General features: G+C 41.5%; 1 protein-coding gene across 1 annotated transcript in view; it reads right to left on the minus strand.

The window, feature by feature from the left end:
- The window catches only part of ptprdb (protein tyrosine phosphatase receptor type Db), a 154,456-nt gene that overhangs the window by 66,849 nt on the left and 69,188 nt on the right, over positions 1-18,419 (minus strand). The window contains exon 5 of the mRNA XM_082537853.1: positions 563-709. Within this exon, the coding sequence (XP_082393979.1) occupies positions 563-644 (82 nt within the window). The 5' untranslated portion in view covers positions 645-709. The remainder of the gene's footprint in view (positions 1-562; positions 710-18,419) is intronic.

The raw sequence follows: 18,419 nt of genomic DNA on the forward strand, positions 1-18,419 counted from the left end.
TCAGTAATTTGCACCAGAGGTACACTTCAACTGTGAGAGACAGAATGTGAAAAAAAAATCCATGAATTCACATGGTAGGATTTGTAAAGAATTTGTAAACAATCGGTGGCTGACTAAATACTTTTTTGCCCCACTGTATATATAACATATAATATATACAATTAGCTTTAGCAATGAAGCAATGAATCACAATGTACAATAAATTACAGCAACAGTTTATAAAAAAGCATTTTATTATATTTTTTACACCTTACATACTTTGGAGGTTTGTTGTCATGTGCATCTTGAAGAACTTCATGTAATCTCAGAGTAGCTAAATGTTAATGAGATCAGGGCTCTGTTGAGTCCATGGCATCTACTGCAGATCTGTTTGTTCTGCTTTCATGACTCTGGCTGTTTGTTTGGTTTGATTTCATCAGAATAAACCAAATTAAATTCAGACTCCTCAATGTACACAAATCCAAACATATAAGGGTCACAAACCTCTGCACAATATTATATGCGTGCATGTGTGTGTGTGTGTGGCTGTGTCTGCACTAGTGCAGAGTGTGAAAGCACTCACTGTCAGCATCAGCGAGGAAGAGGAAGCTGAGGAGGAGCAGGCCTGGACAGGAGTGCATCATGGGATATGTCGACACATGCATGCTGTATCAGCCGTGAGCTCACTGCCTCACTGTACAACAGGACAATAGAAACAGGCTCTCACAACCTAGGGAGGGAATCAGGGAGTCAGAGAAAGAAAGAAAAGGAAACACAGTTATTAGTCCACTTTTTAGAGAATTTCAGACATTATATCAACTGTGGCTACACACACACACACACACACACACACGGGCACACACAGACTTGAAGTGTGTGAGTTCCCTCTGGGCCTCACACTCCAGTTATGCAGCTGCCTCTCCCCTTCTCGCTTCATTAAGACCATACACTCATTGCCAGAGGTGTGTTTTGATGTGTGTGCACTTGTGTGTGTGTTTGAGAGAGAGAGAGTTGACTAAGTAGCTGATGAATTTCAACTTATGGCAAACATTTGGCATTAAAAAAAATCAGCAACTTCTGAAGTTCAGTTATGCTTTTCTTTCTTTCTTTTTTTTCCAATCTGCCAAGCAAGCAATGGTCTGAGTTTTTCTGCTTTATTTTTTTTGCCCATTATATAATCTACAAAGCTTTTAAGTACTACAAAGTACTTCAGTAATGGATTTCTTCCAAATGTGCGTCATATCGTCATGATTTCAAATTGATAAAAAAGGAATGACTGGCTTTAAGATGGAGGGGTGGAAGGCTAGAGCAAGGGATTGATGGATGATGGGCAGATTAAAGTGGGAGGAGACTGACTAGTTTTATCTGCTGGCTATGTTGCACAGTGTTGGATCAACATACAGCTCAATGTCTCTATCCCTTCATCTTAAGCCTCCTTCCTTCCTTACACTCTGTCAGGTCCTTTCCTGCTTTTAAAGTCTTTACTCTCCAAAACGTTCCCTCGTCACTTCCTCATATCCTTTCTCTTTAACTTACGTTCCTTCCCTTTTCCTGTCATTTGTTGTTACTCTCTCCATTGCATCATTCTTTCTCCTTTCCATCAGTCAATTTTTTTTGTATTATTCCTAACTCTCTGTCCCTCTAACTGTCTGTCTGTCTGTCTGTCTTTGTGCCATCTGCAGTGCCTGGTGTGAGTGTTTGGCATTAGAAGAGACAGGCGTCAGTCTGTGTGTCAGAAATCTCACAGCTCAAATCACATGACACAATGAGACATGGCAGATCACTGCTGCTGTCCAGAAGCTGACAGTGTTGAATGAGAGACACTGAAAGTGAGCAGAGGCAGGAGAGGGATGCGTCTGGGCCTATGCTGTAACGTACATGCGAGCATATGCGCGGGTTCATGCTCATGCTGCTTTACGTGAATTCCTGTGTTCGCTAACTCTGATTGCAAGTACCTGTAACTGAACTGTTTCTGTGTGTGCATCTACATATGCATCTGTGCGTGCCTGCAGCTGTGTCACTGAGAGGGTATGTGCATGTGTTTGTGTGCCTTCCAAAACTGGACAGATTCATCAGCGACGGCAGCAGTCTTAATCCCCTCCACTCGTGAACAAGCCATCTGATTAAAAAAAGACAAGGGGGGTGGGGTGGAAGAACACTGGAACCCAGAGCTCTTTGCATCCCTGCAGCTAAGGCAGCAAACAACTAAAACCCTCGCTGGATTTTCCACTTGGTTAGGTTTGGAACAATTGCTTTGGGATAACCTAGATCTCTCCGTGCACAAATTAAGTCCTGCACTGATTTACACTACTCTAGTACAGTATGGCCAGGCACAATACTTATTGTGTTTCTTGAGGATCTACCCAAAAGAAAAACACGTTTTTTTGTGTGTGTTCTTACTAACTAATTCACAAGTTATTTTGTTATTAGCTGTAAAAACTGCTCTCAATTACACAAACTCTACTTATTGTACTAACTACAGGGTGACTGCTATTGTCATTCTAAATGCATACTCATAACAGACAGAGCATTCTTCACAGAGCATTCATATGCACATTTGTGTAATTAAGTCTAATTTGCAGAAAATTCAATATTGGTAAGAATGGATCTTTTTTTTTATGTGTGTGTGTGTGCTGTGTATGCCCACTAATCACTGCAGCTTATTCACTGTCACTGGAAAAGCCTGCATTATTTAGTAACTCACTTCACAGCGTGTCACGTTAATTAAAGAGCTAACTCAGGGTGGTTTAGGGGATGGCAGTGATGGAGGTAGTGATAAATAAAAAGATATGAGAAAAGGTGTGTGGAGAGAGGAGAAATATAATAACGTGTAATGGAAAAAAGACTAAAAGAAGCCCAAAATACAAACTTACACACACAAACGGACAATCACACACACACAGCCAGGTAGTCACCAGATTGTCATCTGCTGGCTGTTGTTGCTAGTATTACTGACGGCCTAACAGAAAGCCTCCCTCTATGCCCGAGCTTCTGCTGCTGCTGTAGATCACAGTCGGCCCTAAGCCATTCACTTACATTAGTCCCTATCACTCAATTATACACTGTCTGTCTGCCTGGGCCTGCAGCTATCTGTTACACTTATCGCTGGAATAGCTTCTGACAGAACAAAGACTAACTGAAGAGTGGGAGACCAGCTTATGCTTCTACGTCCGGGACAGACAGACGGACGTAGAAAAGTGAACAGGATTAGAAAATATGTCCGGAGCCTTGTTTCAGTAATAATAATAATAATAATAATAATAATAATAATAATGATCAAGAAAACATAGAAAAAAACAAGGTTAAATTCATTTAAGTGCTATTTATAGTATTTATTTTAATCTATTGCATTCTTCCAGTTGTTACAGTCAATTTAGAACAGAAACAATTCATTAAGAGATCAAAAGTTGAGAGCTGAGGAAGTACAAGTCAAAAGGAAAAAAAAAACTAATTAAAAGAAAGTGAAAATCTGATCCAAAAACGGAAAGAAAAGGAAAAGAAAGTGTGGGCGGATGATGAGAGAGAGGAGGGGAGACTACAAAGCGAGAGCCTAGTACAGCTGGAAGGGATGTTGAGAAAGATAGAGACAAAGACAAAAGACAGATCCTAAAAAGCATAGCTTAAGGCAAACCGTGTGCCATGGAAGAGAACACTGAGAATCCTAATTTGATTTGATATTCCAAAAGCTGAGCCACCAAATGCAATTAGACATACTAATTAACTTATTCTATTTGCCCTGTTGAAATGGTGGCAGACTGACAGAAATGTCAATGAAGAGACAATTTGTGTTTGTTGCATCATAGCGCCGCACGAGAAAAAACAAGATAAGCTAAGTGGCAACAACAAGGTTTTTGTTGCACTCCTCAGCAGCGAGCTCAAGTTTTCTCAAAGACCATATTTTGATTATCTCGGGCCGCTTTCACACATGCAGCAAGTTTTATGGATCAGCTCATACGAACTCTGGAGTGAAAGCTGTCAGCTCATCTCTGGTGCTGTTATTTTATGAAGAAAGTCATCTTACAAATGACCTGTATGAGATCATTTAGTAACCACGGTAACACCTGGTGGTTCCTTGAAAGCACTCGTGTGGCAAAACTGGCTTTTTTTCTTCTTCTCAAGATGACTAACTTAATTCCTAAAGGACTTCAATTCTCAGCTTTTCCTCCTTCTCGGTGTAGGTGGTTTTGACGGCAACATGTCGTTTGATTATTTAACAGCTCCTTAAACTAATACCACGGCTTAACGGCGAAGTTGAAGATGCTGCCTTGTCACTAACACACGATCTGAAAGCACTCACTGACGTAACGGATAGATAACAAGCAGTATACGATAAGAAAAAGAAGAAAAAGGAGCAAATTGTCAAACTGTCTCCTAACACAACAAAGAAAACACAGCTGGATATGGCTTGAAGGGAGAGTGTTTGTTTGATGTATATGACTACTGAGCATGTGCGTGCACATAAACTCATACACATGCTGATTACCAGTTATCCATCATCTTCCCAAGTGTACACAAACAAACTCAAACAGACTCCAGAAGTAAGCCCTCAGCATTTATTTAAGAGAAATTATGATCTTTAAAGGCACAAAACTTAACGTTGCGCTGGCACATTTTAATTGCCTCTGCAGAGGATAACTCACCCACCTTTGAGCGTTCAAGAGCAGCCGCTGTATGCAGGTAGATACATCATATGCCCATGTGTTATTATTTGTCAGTGTGAGAAAAACACAAGACAAGAGACACAGAGAAAGTGCTCTGCCGAGCCACCTCGCTGGCCTTTTCAAAAGTGACTCAGAGGGTGGTATCGTGTGGGCGCTGAGACGCACGTAAACTGTATACATCAGCTGCATATCCCAAAGATTCAAATGCTTATATTCAATTATTGTTTTTCATTACTGATGACATTTTCAAAAAATTAAGGCCATCTGTGCCTCAACTTTTTTCAATGTTTTCCACATTAGCCATGCATGACAGATCAAAAACCACATACATTTGTGAACTTGCTGCACCTCTTGCACCAACATTTTAAACCTGTAAATCCAAATTGGAGCAATACACTTGAAACTTGACTGCTGCGTGACTTATTGACCTCACCGAGTACAATGACGGAGAAGTGAAGAGCAATAGATTTTAGATGATGAATTGAAATCACATGTATTTGTGATATTAATCTCCACATTTTCAAAATAAGCAAGCTTTACATCTCCATTTGTTTAAGAGGACATATGATTTACTTGCTCTTAAAGTTAAAAAGAGACGCCCCAATTTCCTCAGTTCACACCATAACACACGTCAAGCACTTTAATGTGAGTGCAATGTGGAACAGTGAGCTGCTGCACATATAGCTATATATAGCTATGAGAACAAATGACCAAATACCAGTTTTCACTGGGAAATGGAGCCCCCCAAAACTCTGAAAAGTCATTTGAGCTGGCTTTCAGGACACTGGCAGCAACAAGAAATCAATAAGACAAACTGAGAGGGGAGGAAGAGAAAATGTGATTGATTGAGATGAGGATTTAGGCTATCTGGCTGTACTCAATTTATCACTTCCCCCGGTTCACCAAACACTCTGTCCTCCTCCCCTCACGACATGCCTCTTATCCTTTCTTTCTGCCTCCCTTTATATCTTTCTTCAGCCTGGCTGCTTCTCTCTCTGCCTCCCCTTTTCGTTTTTTCTCTCTCCCTTCGCTACCCCGAACTTTCATCCAATCCCAAACTCTCAAGCAAACTATCATTTTCTTTTTTGCCTTTGTAAGATGGTTTCACCAACATCTTACCTCTCTTAAGGAGCACTGCAATGTCAATCAAGTGTCTTATCAGGTGATAACAGGGGATTTTGGATTTTCTTGAATAAAAATAAGAGCAAATTTCATACTCAAAGAGGCAAAGAGTACCTATTTCAGATTGCGAGACGGGCTTCTATTTCATTTCAGAACACATTTTTATTTTAATTTGCAGACATTACCCATTTTTCCTTCCTCCTCAGTTCTGTTTCCTTGATGTTAGAATAAAAGCTTTTGAGTTGGTTCTCCCTTTTCAGCAGCTCCTTGCGTGAAAGCAGTCTGTTCTTAACACCTGAAAGATGAAAATCCATACTGCTGTGACATTGCTGAATAATGTGGAAACCTCGAGAATGGCAAACTTCACAAGCCTGACTGGCTCAATACTGTTTAATAGCCATTTATGTATTATGGTAAACACTGTTATCACTGATGTAACAGATGACAACTCAAAGACAACATGGTTGCAATTATTTATTTCAGTCGCTCTGAAGCTGATGAATAGTTTGTTTCTATTTTTTTTGGGGCCTCGGCACAATAATACATCCCACTAGCTTCACCGACTGCCTGTGGACTGTTGCCTTCAGGCAGGCGATTTGATTGCTTTAATAGCCGTTAGAGTGCTGAGCCAAAGCGAGTGCTTTTCTGATTGTCAGTCTCACAAAAACTGCAACTATTGCTCTCCACCGCTGACCATTTATGGCACCTCTTTCTGACAGACCAAAATACCCCGGACTGCATACAGTCTATTAGCAGGCAAGATAGTGTCATCATTTAGCCAGTGGGTGGTTCCAGTTTTCCCATTATGATTATACATTTCACCAAATAACAGGGAGGAAAAAAAGGGTGGGAAACTGTGCACTAAGCAGACTGCTGAATATGGCCAGTTCACTGGTTAAGCCAGCTGTGACTAACAGACCCACTCTTGAGTTTCTATTGGACCATCTCTGGCAGCCACCCATGATATCGAGAGAGCAAGAGGGAAAGAGAAGTAGACAGAGAGGAGTGGAGTGAAGTTGAGTGGATTAGCAAGAGGTGGGGGGATGACAACATGTAATTACCTATTTATCCAGCCTTTAGTGGAAGCCTCATCGAAGGCTAATTGAGCGGTGCATTAGTAAGAGGGCTGTAAAGATAGCAGCAGGGAGGGATGGAGGGAGGAACTGGGAAGAAGATGAGAGATGAGCACCAGCTGAGGGCCATGAAGGTTAAAGAGAGGGATTTCAGTGGCACACAAACCAAGAGCTGGAAAGAGACAGAGAAAGTACAGCAATGCGGTTACTTCGCTGTGGTAATTTTATGTCTGTGCCCGTGTAACTGGAGCTCAGATGCCTTATTTTAAGTAGCGGCAACACAGTGGAAACATTTTCAGCCATGTTTTACACGTATCCTGTTTTCATTAAATGTCTTTTTTTTTTTTTAAAAAGCGCAGCAGGAGCTGTAAAAAAGAAAAAATCTTGTGATTTAAAATTCACATTAGAGCAGAAACTATAAGCCAATTAACTCATTAATCAACCGAAAGAACTGGCAACGTCCCAGCAATGTAGCAACTTACCAGGGCACTGCACCACCGTCACCTCGGTTATAGTGTAAACTGCACACACCATCTCTGAATTACACCACTTCTCATTTTCTCAATCAAGTCTGGTAAACAACAACAAAATTGTGCCGCAGTGTACTGGACAGTGATAAATCTGCAATGAGCCTCAGAAACAGTAGAAACAGCACTCGTGTACAGTACTTCAAAATCTAGTTATGTCATATTTTTCGTATTCTCGTGCTTCCAAGTGTGCCTCCTCCGGCGGCATTCACTGTACAGCGGAAAGCCTTTATCGCTGGAGGTAAAGTGTCACATCAGAGGCAGTCATCTCTGTAATGTGTTTTAGTATATGGATGGACGGAGAGAGGATAGATCTATGGATCGATGGGCCCGCAGTATGGTTATGGTGTGACTGCTGCTGCAGCCCTGTGACATGCTACACATGTCTAGCAGAACTGGATACACATCAGGGGGAACATGAGCGCTAACACAGGCACACATCCACAAACACACATACAAATATCTATCTAGCTGCCAGGGTGACCTCTAAAAGCAGGAATATGGCAGTAATAATTTACAGCCCTTTGAACGGCTCTCACATCAAATAAAATATGGATTTCCTCCAGAAGCGGGCTAACCCTTATGTAACTGGACCTGTTATCTACAGCTATAACCTATCTCCCAAATCCTCTTCTTTTATATACTATCTAACCTGGGTGCTCAATAGGTTCATCAACCTGAGAGCTCACTCAGCGCAGTCCTTTGCATTCTGCTCACTTTCCCTGAGAGTCCACTGAATGCACTTACAGTACCTGTGGTCTCAAAACATGCAACCATTCACAGAAACAGCCACTCACATGTCCAGTGGTGCTCAACAACTGAGCGAACCTCCTGTTTTCTGTTGACACTGAGGAGGACGAGGCGGCGGCAGTGGAACCACGCAGCAGCTCATAAACTCTACTTCACACATTCACTGAATTCCACGGTGCACCACAAGTCAAGAGATGGCCTTCCTATTGTGAGAGAAAACCACTTTCTTCGTCAATGAGAGGAGTGACTGCTGACTAGATAAAAGCGAGCTCCATTTGAAAGTAAAAAGTCATGCTTTTTCCACGCTTCCCTCCGGCTGATTTCATGCAAAGTGGGCAAATTAAATCAATCTAATCTCTCCTTTTCAACTATTCATCTGTACAAGCTCAGGGAAAACTTTGAAGAAGGCTGAAACCTACTGATTACTGGAAAAACACAGACACACAAATATTCCTAGCAACAACGAAACAGAGACAAAGGGGATTTTAAAAAGTCGTAAAGAGTAACTACCCTCAAGGTTAAAGGGAGTCCAAAAATACATTTCTAGATCAATCTTCTCCAATGTCATGTTACAACGTCTGAACGAGAAGGATGGGGTTACCAAAGCTTTTTTCCTCAGATTGATTTTGGCTAGCAGAGTAGTGGGAGTACATGGGTACGACTCAAAATAACATGCAGGGAAAAGCAACGATGTGAACACCATGCGTGGATTTTTAAATGTGTTTTTTAGCACGTGGCAGCATCTTGAAGGATTCTTTCCAACTATATAATCAACCATAACTATTATAATTAGGAAGGAAACGTGCCAGAATCTTGATTATGTCTTGCATATGCTGCTGCCAATTTAAAGAAGGTAAAGAAGAGCAGAAAGACCAAGTTGTACACATGCAAAATTGCTTAATGAGGTGTATGTATAAACTGAGAAATAAGAAATAGCTTTGCTTCGAGCTGTGACACATGCAACATCACACACTTGTCACATGTGCCAGTTCCATTGGTTTTCTGCAGGAAAATTCAAACATGCTGGGTAACTTTCCAAAACACAAGCTGCTGAGACTACAGTTTACACAAAACCTCATATTTTCCATTGATGGTTACTTTATATGGATATGAAGTTACATAGTTTGAAAGGACAGAGGTCTGACAAATGGAGAGATGGGAGAGCAAAAAAAGACAGGAGAAAGAAGATCTGATCGCTACGAGTTAAAAAGAAAGACAGGAGAGCGAGACAGAGAGAGAGAGAGAGCTTGGCTATATATCCTTTGGCTCAATAATTAAGAGTGGGGACAATAAATATGTAATGGGGACTTTTTCCACCAAGTGCGGCTGCCTCTCCTTCTTGGAGATGGGACCGCGGGGAGACAAGCCTGGGAAGAGCAACTAAGCACATTGGCCATTAAAAATGGATGCAAGGAACCCTGACCGGCCCTGTCGACCAACCACCCTGAATGTTGTGATGAGAGTTGCCGTGGTTACAGGGTTCCCAAATGGTCCTTGGTTGTCAGGGTGAATCAAATCAGACATCACAGCACCTCCGCCCTTCGTTGGGCTGCTGCCGCTGGGGGCACCGCAACACAATGATGTCACCAAGGAAGGAAGTTTGGACCTGCAGTGTGTATGTGTGTGTGTGGTTTGAAGAGCAAGAAATCCAAGAGGCAGAGAGATTAACATGATTTCCCAACCAGCCCATAAAAAGTTCTGCTTGTTAGTATCAGTGCTCCATTTGTCTCAACTGGATCCAGGGTTTTATATAACAGCAGGCTTGCTTGTTTGAGTTCCTAGAGTAAGATGAATACAGTGGAGTGTTAAACAGATAAGGATCTTATTGCGCCATGACTTCAAAATATGACTTACGTCCCAGATCTATCAGTGATGCATGTTTATCCAAACTCATTGAGACTTTTCAGAGAAAGAAAAGAATATTTTGTTTTAGAGAGAGCGACAGGAGAGAGGGAGCAGTGGTGGAACTCGGAGACTTTCCTAAAAGAACTAGGTTGTTTGCTTATTGGCTTTCTGGTGGACATTTTGAGAAGATTGAAACCGCCCTCATATCTGACCATTAAATATGAAGTAACACCCAGCGGCCAGTTAGCTTAGCAATACGACTGGATGGAGGGGAAGAAGAAGGAGGGGCCTTAAGGGTGCTGTTAGCTCGATTTTGTTATCTTTCTTCAGAGACAGGTGAACTGTTTACTGTTGTTTTCACCTTTAGCGATAAACTAGCTTATCATGGGAGTCATAGTGAGCAGTAATAAAGTGCTTGAGTGTATTAATTAACATCACCTTTTACATACAGACTGACTGTGTTGTTCCACAAAGCAGGAAATCTGCACCCATGATGCACCCATAAAACAAGCAGCATCACTAAAAAAAAATCTGTATGATGTAGCATAAGCAAAAATACTCAAGTAAAGGTCCTCAAAACTGTGCACACATCTATACAACATTAGAAAAAAATGTACTTAGATACTTTTAACAATTGTTTTGGAGGCAAAATTAGAAAAGGACATGCAGAGGGTTGGTGTGACAGAGGAGGATGCTGGGGATAAGAATACAGGGAGGAAGATGAGCTGCTGTAGTGACCCCTAAATGGAGCAGCTGAAAAAAGAATAAGATACTACTGCTTGTATGTGAGAGTGGATAAAAACTGCAAGATGTGAGCACAAACAAGAGCAAGAATCTATGATGCGTGTGATGCTGTGCACGTATAAAATGTGGAGAATATATGCATGTGCTTCCTTCTGTGTGTTTATGTGTGTGTGAGTGTTGGCCTGTGAGGAGAAAAGACCTGTAAGGTGGTGTACACTTTATAATGGCTAGTGACAGCAGTGCAGAGGTTGTCTTACAGCAGAGGAGACTAGGCACCATGAAGAGAATACTGCAGGTGCACAGATATGTGACCTGCAGTGCTTTCTCACAGGCATTAACACAGCAATATTCTTGGTTGTTTGGTGATAACGATGAAGGCAGCAATGGAAAATCTTGCATGTTGCAATCTTGCAGCTTCAGGCTTGTTAAATGGACCCTAACACCTCCACATGCTAGGGAAAGATGAATGTGAAAAGCCTGCTGTCTGTCAAGGCATGTCCTAGTTTCTATGAGCCATTGATGCTCAGAGTGACATACAACTGGAGAGGATTCAGAAGTCAGGGGTCAGGGAGAAAGCATTTGGCTGAATGAAACGAACACTCACGGAGTAAACATGTACAGTACATACTCTCTACTATATAAACTGTAAAACAAAACCTTTGCTTGTGATTGCTGGAGACACGCATCACTCGATGAATTAATTGCAGGGTTGGTTTACCTAAAACAGGGCTCATGGGGAATGCTGTTCAAGTGCTGAATCTGAGAGCACAATAATCTGACACTGAGTGCTTTTTTTAATTGCTAGCACTAGTTTTTCAGGGCTAGAGCTGAAAGAAAACCCCATATATGTATAATATTTTATGCTGCTGAATGTTGTACCATAAGTTAAGGGAGCAAGCTGTCTGATGTGACGGTTATATAAAGTTGTCGTCAGAAGATGTTGTAGAACCTTCAGCACTGCTTATTAAAAGATTTTGTACACTTTGGTTCCATATGAGCACAAAGCAGGTAGAAGTACATACTTGAGCACATATTGCTCCTTTCACAATGTGGTTATAAACTACACACATCCAATGCATTCAATCTCAACTAACTCTTCTTATTCAAATGTGAACTACAAATCACAAATTGAGGGTACAGAAGTTTTCCAAATATAGACTACTTGGCATTGGACCGACAGCATAATCAAGGTTTATTACAGAATGTTTTGTTTCCATATAAAATCAATGTTGTCCTTAAGATTCAAAGAGGAAGAGCTTCCCTCTAGAACAACGAGCATTCTGCACTGATTTCTGCCTAATGCGCTGGAGGGAAATCACTTTGAAATAGTCACCGATACCAAATTTCTCTACTGCTTAGATTGGTTGTGAAATTTCGAGTCCACACACAGAGCATAGACTGCAAGACTTTAAGGTGTTTTCCTTGAAAGGCTTTTCTTTAGAAGAAATCCTGTTTCTTGTGCACTGGCTTCTTCCACTACAGTCCACCTTCATAAACACCCAGCTCATCTCATCTCCTTCTTTTCACCCTCCTTGAAAAGTCTACAGTGAAAAAATGAATCTCATATAACACAACACAAACTGGCACTGGATAAACACCAACGTATAGAAAACAATAACAACAACGCTCATATAATCATAAAGAGGCATAATGATCTAATCTGTCATTTCCTCAAAGGCTGATAGGCTCATACATCAGCACGTGAAAAGTAATTCATCACGGGGCAGCGGCAGATTATGGCAGTGTGCTGATGGATAGGAGCTGTGGATGGAGAGGATGGCTGAGTTGCCCTTGTCGAAGTTATGAAAAGGAGAGGTACGGGTGGAGGGGGGATAGGATGCAACGAGACCTAAATGTGTTCTGAACAGACTCATTTGTCACGCGTTGCCATCGAGGGACGTCACGGCAGTCAACAGCTTCTGCACCTATACAGTAGTAACTGTGTGCGAGAGGGTCATCTAGTGCTCTGCTACATATGTGACACTGTGCAAGTGCACTTAATTACTACACTGACTGATCACCGGGGAATAAATTTTGCCCTTAACAAAGAAAAACACAATGCTTTATGTGATCTGCGAAATGTGCGCACGTATGTGCATAAGCATCCATTCAGCGATATGTGTTGTGGAATCCAAAGCATTTGACCCCAATCTCTGTTTCTGCATTATTTATAGTCTGAAGCCAGCTTCCCTTTGTTTGTTTTTCAAAGCTTGTATAAGGAGCTGAAGTGGTGGAAGAAAGTGAGGAAAAGGGAGGTGAGATGACAGTGAAATATTGCAGAAAGCAGCACTTTTCGGGTAAATCTGTTCTCTGAGTAAACACAAGAAATCACATCAAAAATATTCCTGCTAATTGATCACTTTGGACTTTCCTATAGTTTCCCAAAGGGATTTAAACAGTTCAGACCATATAGTTACTGCAGCCTTGCTGCAGAATGGGATTTAGGAGAGTTGTCGTCACAAACTGCACCAATGTACACTTGAAAATCCCTTTTCCCTTTATATCTGACACACACACACACACGTACAAACACTAGAGTTCCCTTCCCTGGGCCTAGCCGGCAGGGCAACAGTGTGCATCCACAGAGACCTGCTGGGCCAAATCAATAGCAGCCAGCAGCCTTCCACAATGAGCGCCACCATTTTACTGGCTGCCACCCAGGGCAGCAGAGAGGCAGCTAAATTGTCTGTGAGGAGAGTAGAACGGCATAGCTAGGCTGCTTAAAATGAGCACACGTCACAACAGGAAAACAAAACAAAAAAGAAAAGAAAATATCTCTGTGATGCAGTGTGTGTCTGTGCTAGGCAGCCAATTTGAGCAAGCTTAATGTATGCTGCTTGTGCAGATGGAGTTGTGTGCGCATGGGCGGGGAAGCCCATTTGGGGTAAGCAAGCTTATCATAACTCGCTCGCTTGTATGTGAGCATGTGTGAGAATGACAGAGTGCGTTTTGCCCGAGTGAGTTGATGACAATACAGAGGTTTCTAGTTCTAATCAAAGAGGGATGTAGTTTTACAATTGTCTTTTGGATGATCGCTCTCTTTCATATCATCTAGCCAAAAAAGCATGCCTACAAACACCGCATACCCATGCACACACTTTATCTGTTATTATGTCTCTGTTTTTACACACAAACACACACACTCACCCCTGGCATGGCAGACTGGTTTCTAATCGGTGAATCAGCATATCAGCCAAGAAATGTCAGATTATATTATAATCCCGCGTTTTAGTGCCTTTAACTCCATACACATATATATTTGCGTGTGTGTTTGTGCCATAGTTTTTACACTGGCCTATTATGTCTGCCTTTCTGTGAAAAGGGAGGCAACACAGATGCCGACACAGAGACTCGCACACACTTGGACATGCACACACCCGCTGGGGAGCACAGACAGTCTCAGGCTCAGGCGGTGACAGAGCTGTGCAGGAGGAAGGGGATCAATCTGTGACGTGACTGATTTCTGAAGTGTCCCTGTGTTGCTTTAAAAAAACCACACTGCTGAAACAACTGAAGACCAGTTGTGCAATTAACCTATGTGATGATCAGCAGCTGCTTGTAGATATATATAAATTATCTTATCCAATGCTTTGAGAGTTTGAGTATCAACACAAATAGATGGTATTCATGTAGAGAGGTATGTTTCATAGCTTCTTATACACAAACGATTAAGAAAAACTCTGAATAAAACTGCTTCCCCATTCAACTTTGTGCTTTGTTCTATGGGTTGTTTCGTGCCCTTTTATGAACAATCTCAGGACGCTCATATTTCTCAGCATTAGGCTGGATACCTTGGTAAGCAGTCGAAACGCGCCTAAAAAAAAAAAAATCACTCCATTGAAAAAAAAAAACGCTCCACAGTTTATTGATGTTCGAGCCGAGACAGCGGCAGAGCCCCGTCTGTAACTCTAGAAGACAACCTTGTTATTTTCAATAAACCTATTACAGGAGCTTTTTATGAAAGGCCGCAGTAGGTTAGGTGTCTCTTTGCTTTGGCCGAGAGATTCAGAGTATGCACAGGGAAAATGATGCCAATCTGTACACCAAGGGATGTATTAAATGACCAGTCTAATTTAATATCGAGATATTGAGAAACCTGCTAAGGCACTTCCTGTGTCTAAAGGGCATCCAGGAATGGAGTAGTTGGGGATTGCTGAGTAGGTGGTTTGGGATACATTAGAGAGGAAAGGCAATGATTTCATAGCACATGTTTATAAGAAGAATGATGAGCACAGTATGCAAACCTTTTCTGTTGGTTCAGTGTTGAGCTAGAACAGTGGTTCTTAACCTGGGTTCGATCGAACCCTAGGGGTTCGGTGAGTCAGTCTCAGGGGTTCGGCAGAGCCTCCGCCGTGACATGCACGGCTCATTTTGTGCACCAGAAAAAAACATATGAATGTCTTGAATTTGAAAAAAAATCATATTTTATTTTTCACTAAAGAGGGGTTCAGTGACTCCACATATGAAACTGGTGGGGTTCGGTACCTCCAACAAGGTTAAGAACCCCTGATCTAGAATATATTTAGAGATAGCATCTCCTAATGTTGATATTGATATTAGTGTTATAGCTATTATATATATTTAAGGTATCACACGGCTAACTTTATGTTATCCAATAGACACTACATTTTGAAGACTTATACATATGCTGTGTCATTCAGATAATCCAAGCCGTAACCTCTGAGGCTGAGAACTGACTTGGAAGTGCAAAAAACTGCAGTTCCTCAGGTCTCCACTAGAGGCAGGCTCATAAAGCGAGTCGATCAGCATAGAGCCCCGTATTAAAAACACATATGGCTGCTTCTTGGTTTCTTTAATCCAAATATCAAAAATGGGTATTGTCACTATCTATAATATGCATAATAAAAAATGCATTCTGAAATAAATGAAACACTTATTGTGAACTAAGTCCATCTGATATGGCAAAATCTTAGGCCATGCCTGCAACATTTGCTCCCTGGTGTCTAAGGTCTTCTAAGGACAAAAAATGCCACGTAATTTCAAATGTTTGGTGCATGTAAAGAGATTATTCATCCCCATGCACACACACACACACACACACACACACACACACACACACACACACACACACACACACACACGCCCAGACTTACACATGCTCCCACACACTCAACGAATCCACAGCCTACAAACCCCGAGTCTTTTAGAGCACCAAAGGTGAGTCTTACTGTGGCTGTTACACACAGAAAACCCACACATCACATATCACGCATCATTTAATCCCAGGTGCCTTAGGGAGTCTGAGGGAAATAGCACGGCTGAACGTAATTCCTGAACATGAACAACAAGAAATAGGATTTGTGTTGGACTTTCAGCCCCCCAGAGAGAAGCCGAGAGAAAATGAAAGACAACAGGATGAAGAATGATCATGAGAACAAAAGAAAAAGCTCAACTCAAAAGACCTCTTCTGATTCAATTGGCAAAAACAAACAACGAAGACAATCAAAGTTATTAATTATAAATCAACAGACAAGCAGCGATGAAGGCTAATCCTGGACAGGCAGAAGAATTAGGAGCTAAGAGAGACTAATAGAATTAATGAGCTGTGGGTGATTGGTGGAAACCAATTTTAGGTTCCTAGTTGCGGTTTGGACTTTTGTTTGAGAATGGAGAGGTTGTGAAAGTAGGTAAAGTACTGAAACCCTGTCATTGTGGTTAGAACAACAGACTCCAGAGGACAGAGCAAAGACTACGCCTTCATATTTGTAATGACCTGGATAATTACTCACTGTAGAATGGAATAGTCATCTGTGAGACGTTCGTGTCCAGTGTGGACTTTGCAGCTCTATTTCTGATTTATATAAAACAGCAGTAACGTGTATCGGGTTGACATTAAAAACATATGATGGGAAACATCTGCTTGCAAGGGGAAAAAAATGAGAAAAAAGTGTGTAACTTACAGAAAATGTAAAATAGACATAGCCACTGTCACCTCACAAATTGGTTTGTGCCATCCTGAAATCTTGACTTGAGCATTTTTTTAAACATGACATGACACTGTAGCCTCATGTGCTGGTAACATGTCAGTACCAATGATAGTCACACCCAAGTTTACCCTACTTTCGTTTTTAGTTTGCTCCAGCCAGATGCGGCGCCTCCTGCTGGCCATTAGAAAGAATGTATGTTTAAGGCAATCCATCGCTGACTTCACTTTTCAGACTCAGGGCCGTGCCCATCTTTTATTTACAATCAGTGGATAAATTCCAAGACAGAGAGGTGCCAACACTGTCTGACTGACAAGTAATCTCTGGGAAAATACCACAGCGGTAATGGATGACTGCCAAAGAAAAATAAAGGAAGAAAGAACAAATGTTTAGATGACAATCAGTCGTCAAAGTTATATATTCAAAAGTGGATCAAGCAGTGGTTGGAAGCCCTGTCTTTGCAGCTATATGTGGTGCAAAAACTCATAGCAGTGATTTCACAGACATCACCTGAGTTTTACCGCTGTGTCAACTGAATAGTGGCTAAAGATAGAATAATGTTCTAATGCAAATGCGTGTCACTCAAGCACTGCTGTGAAGACAATTTCTGAGGAAATCTAAAAATGAATAAATGATTAAATAAATTCATAGCTTTAGAGGACCTAAGGCAAAGAGGGCAATAGGGAAAAAACAGAAGTAGATTCTCTGGCAGCAAAAAAACGAAGTGATGTGGAAGTCTTGCAGCCGTGCCACTAAGCCCCCACTGCAGATTAAACTGTACAGTAGTAAGCAGGGGAGGGAAGGAAAGGAGGGGAGAGACAGATAAAGAGAGAGCCAAAAAAGAGAAAGAACTGTAAAGAGAGAATAAAGCTTTGTGGTCTGGCACCAGTTTGCTATGTTAAACCATCATGCGCACCACAGGGATAGAAGATGAGGAAGAAAGAGCACAATACACACACACACACACACGGAGGAGACAATAAGTGAAGTAGAGGGCAGGGAAAAGAAGACAGAAAAAATAAATGTGAACCTGAAAAGAGTGCGTAAGAAACACATAAGTCGTGACTGTGGCCGTTTGGCTCGGATTGTGCGCTCATGTGATTTTGTGTGTGCAAGTGTGGTTGGAAAACAGAATTGTTGTGGTTGTGCCTGGCTCCTTCAGGGTGTCTCCCTGCCTCCCTGGGATTGGTACATGAAGGGGATCTGTAAAGGGACAACCCCAAACACAATCTCTTTCGGTCTCTGTCACACACTCTGAATCTCTCCTTTATTTTTCTTTATTCCATGCACTCCATATCTCATACCCCTTTCCTCCTGGAAAATCCAACACAGATACTCAGCCTCCCTCTCTCTCTCGCTCACAGACACACACACATAGGGAATACACAATCCATGTAATAAATATGGAAATCTGATGCCAGTGCTTCTCTATTATGGAATAATAAGCAGAGCACTGCTAAAAATGTCCATGAGCAGAAAAAAAATCTTTGCTTGCTTTGATTTAAAAAAAAAAATCCAAGTAAAAACAGGATACAACCAAACAGTTTTGTTTTTCAGTAATACAGAAGCACGAAAAGAAGAGACATGAAGAACACGCCCACCTGAGTGGAGAACAGATGAAGCTAGGAAAGTCTTAAGTTAAATTTTTAATACCTTGCCATATGCTCATCTCCACAGGTGAAGACATCTTCGCTATTAATTAACAATTCACAGCCTGTATGTGGGTGTGATTGCGTGATGGACGGATAAACACAAAAATAACGAGGCAAAGTG

Source organism: Aulonocara stuartgranti, assembly GCF_965226115.1.
Source record: "Aulonocara stuartgranti genome assembly, chromosome: 6".
Classification (NCBI taxonomy): domain Eukaryota; kingdom Metazoa; phylum Chordata; class Actinopteri; order Cichliformes; family Cichlidae; genus Aulonocara; species Aulonocara stuartgranti.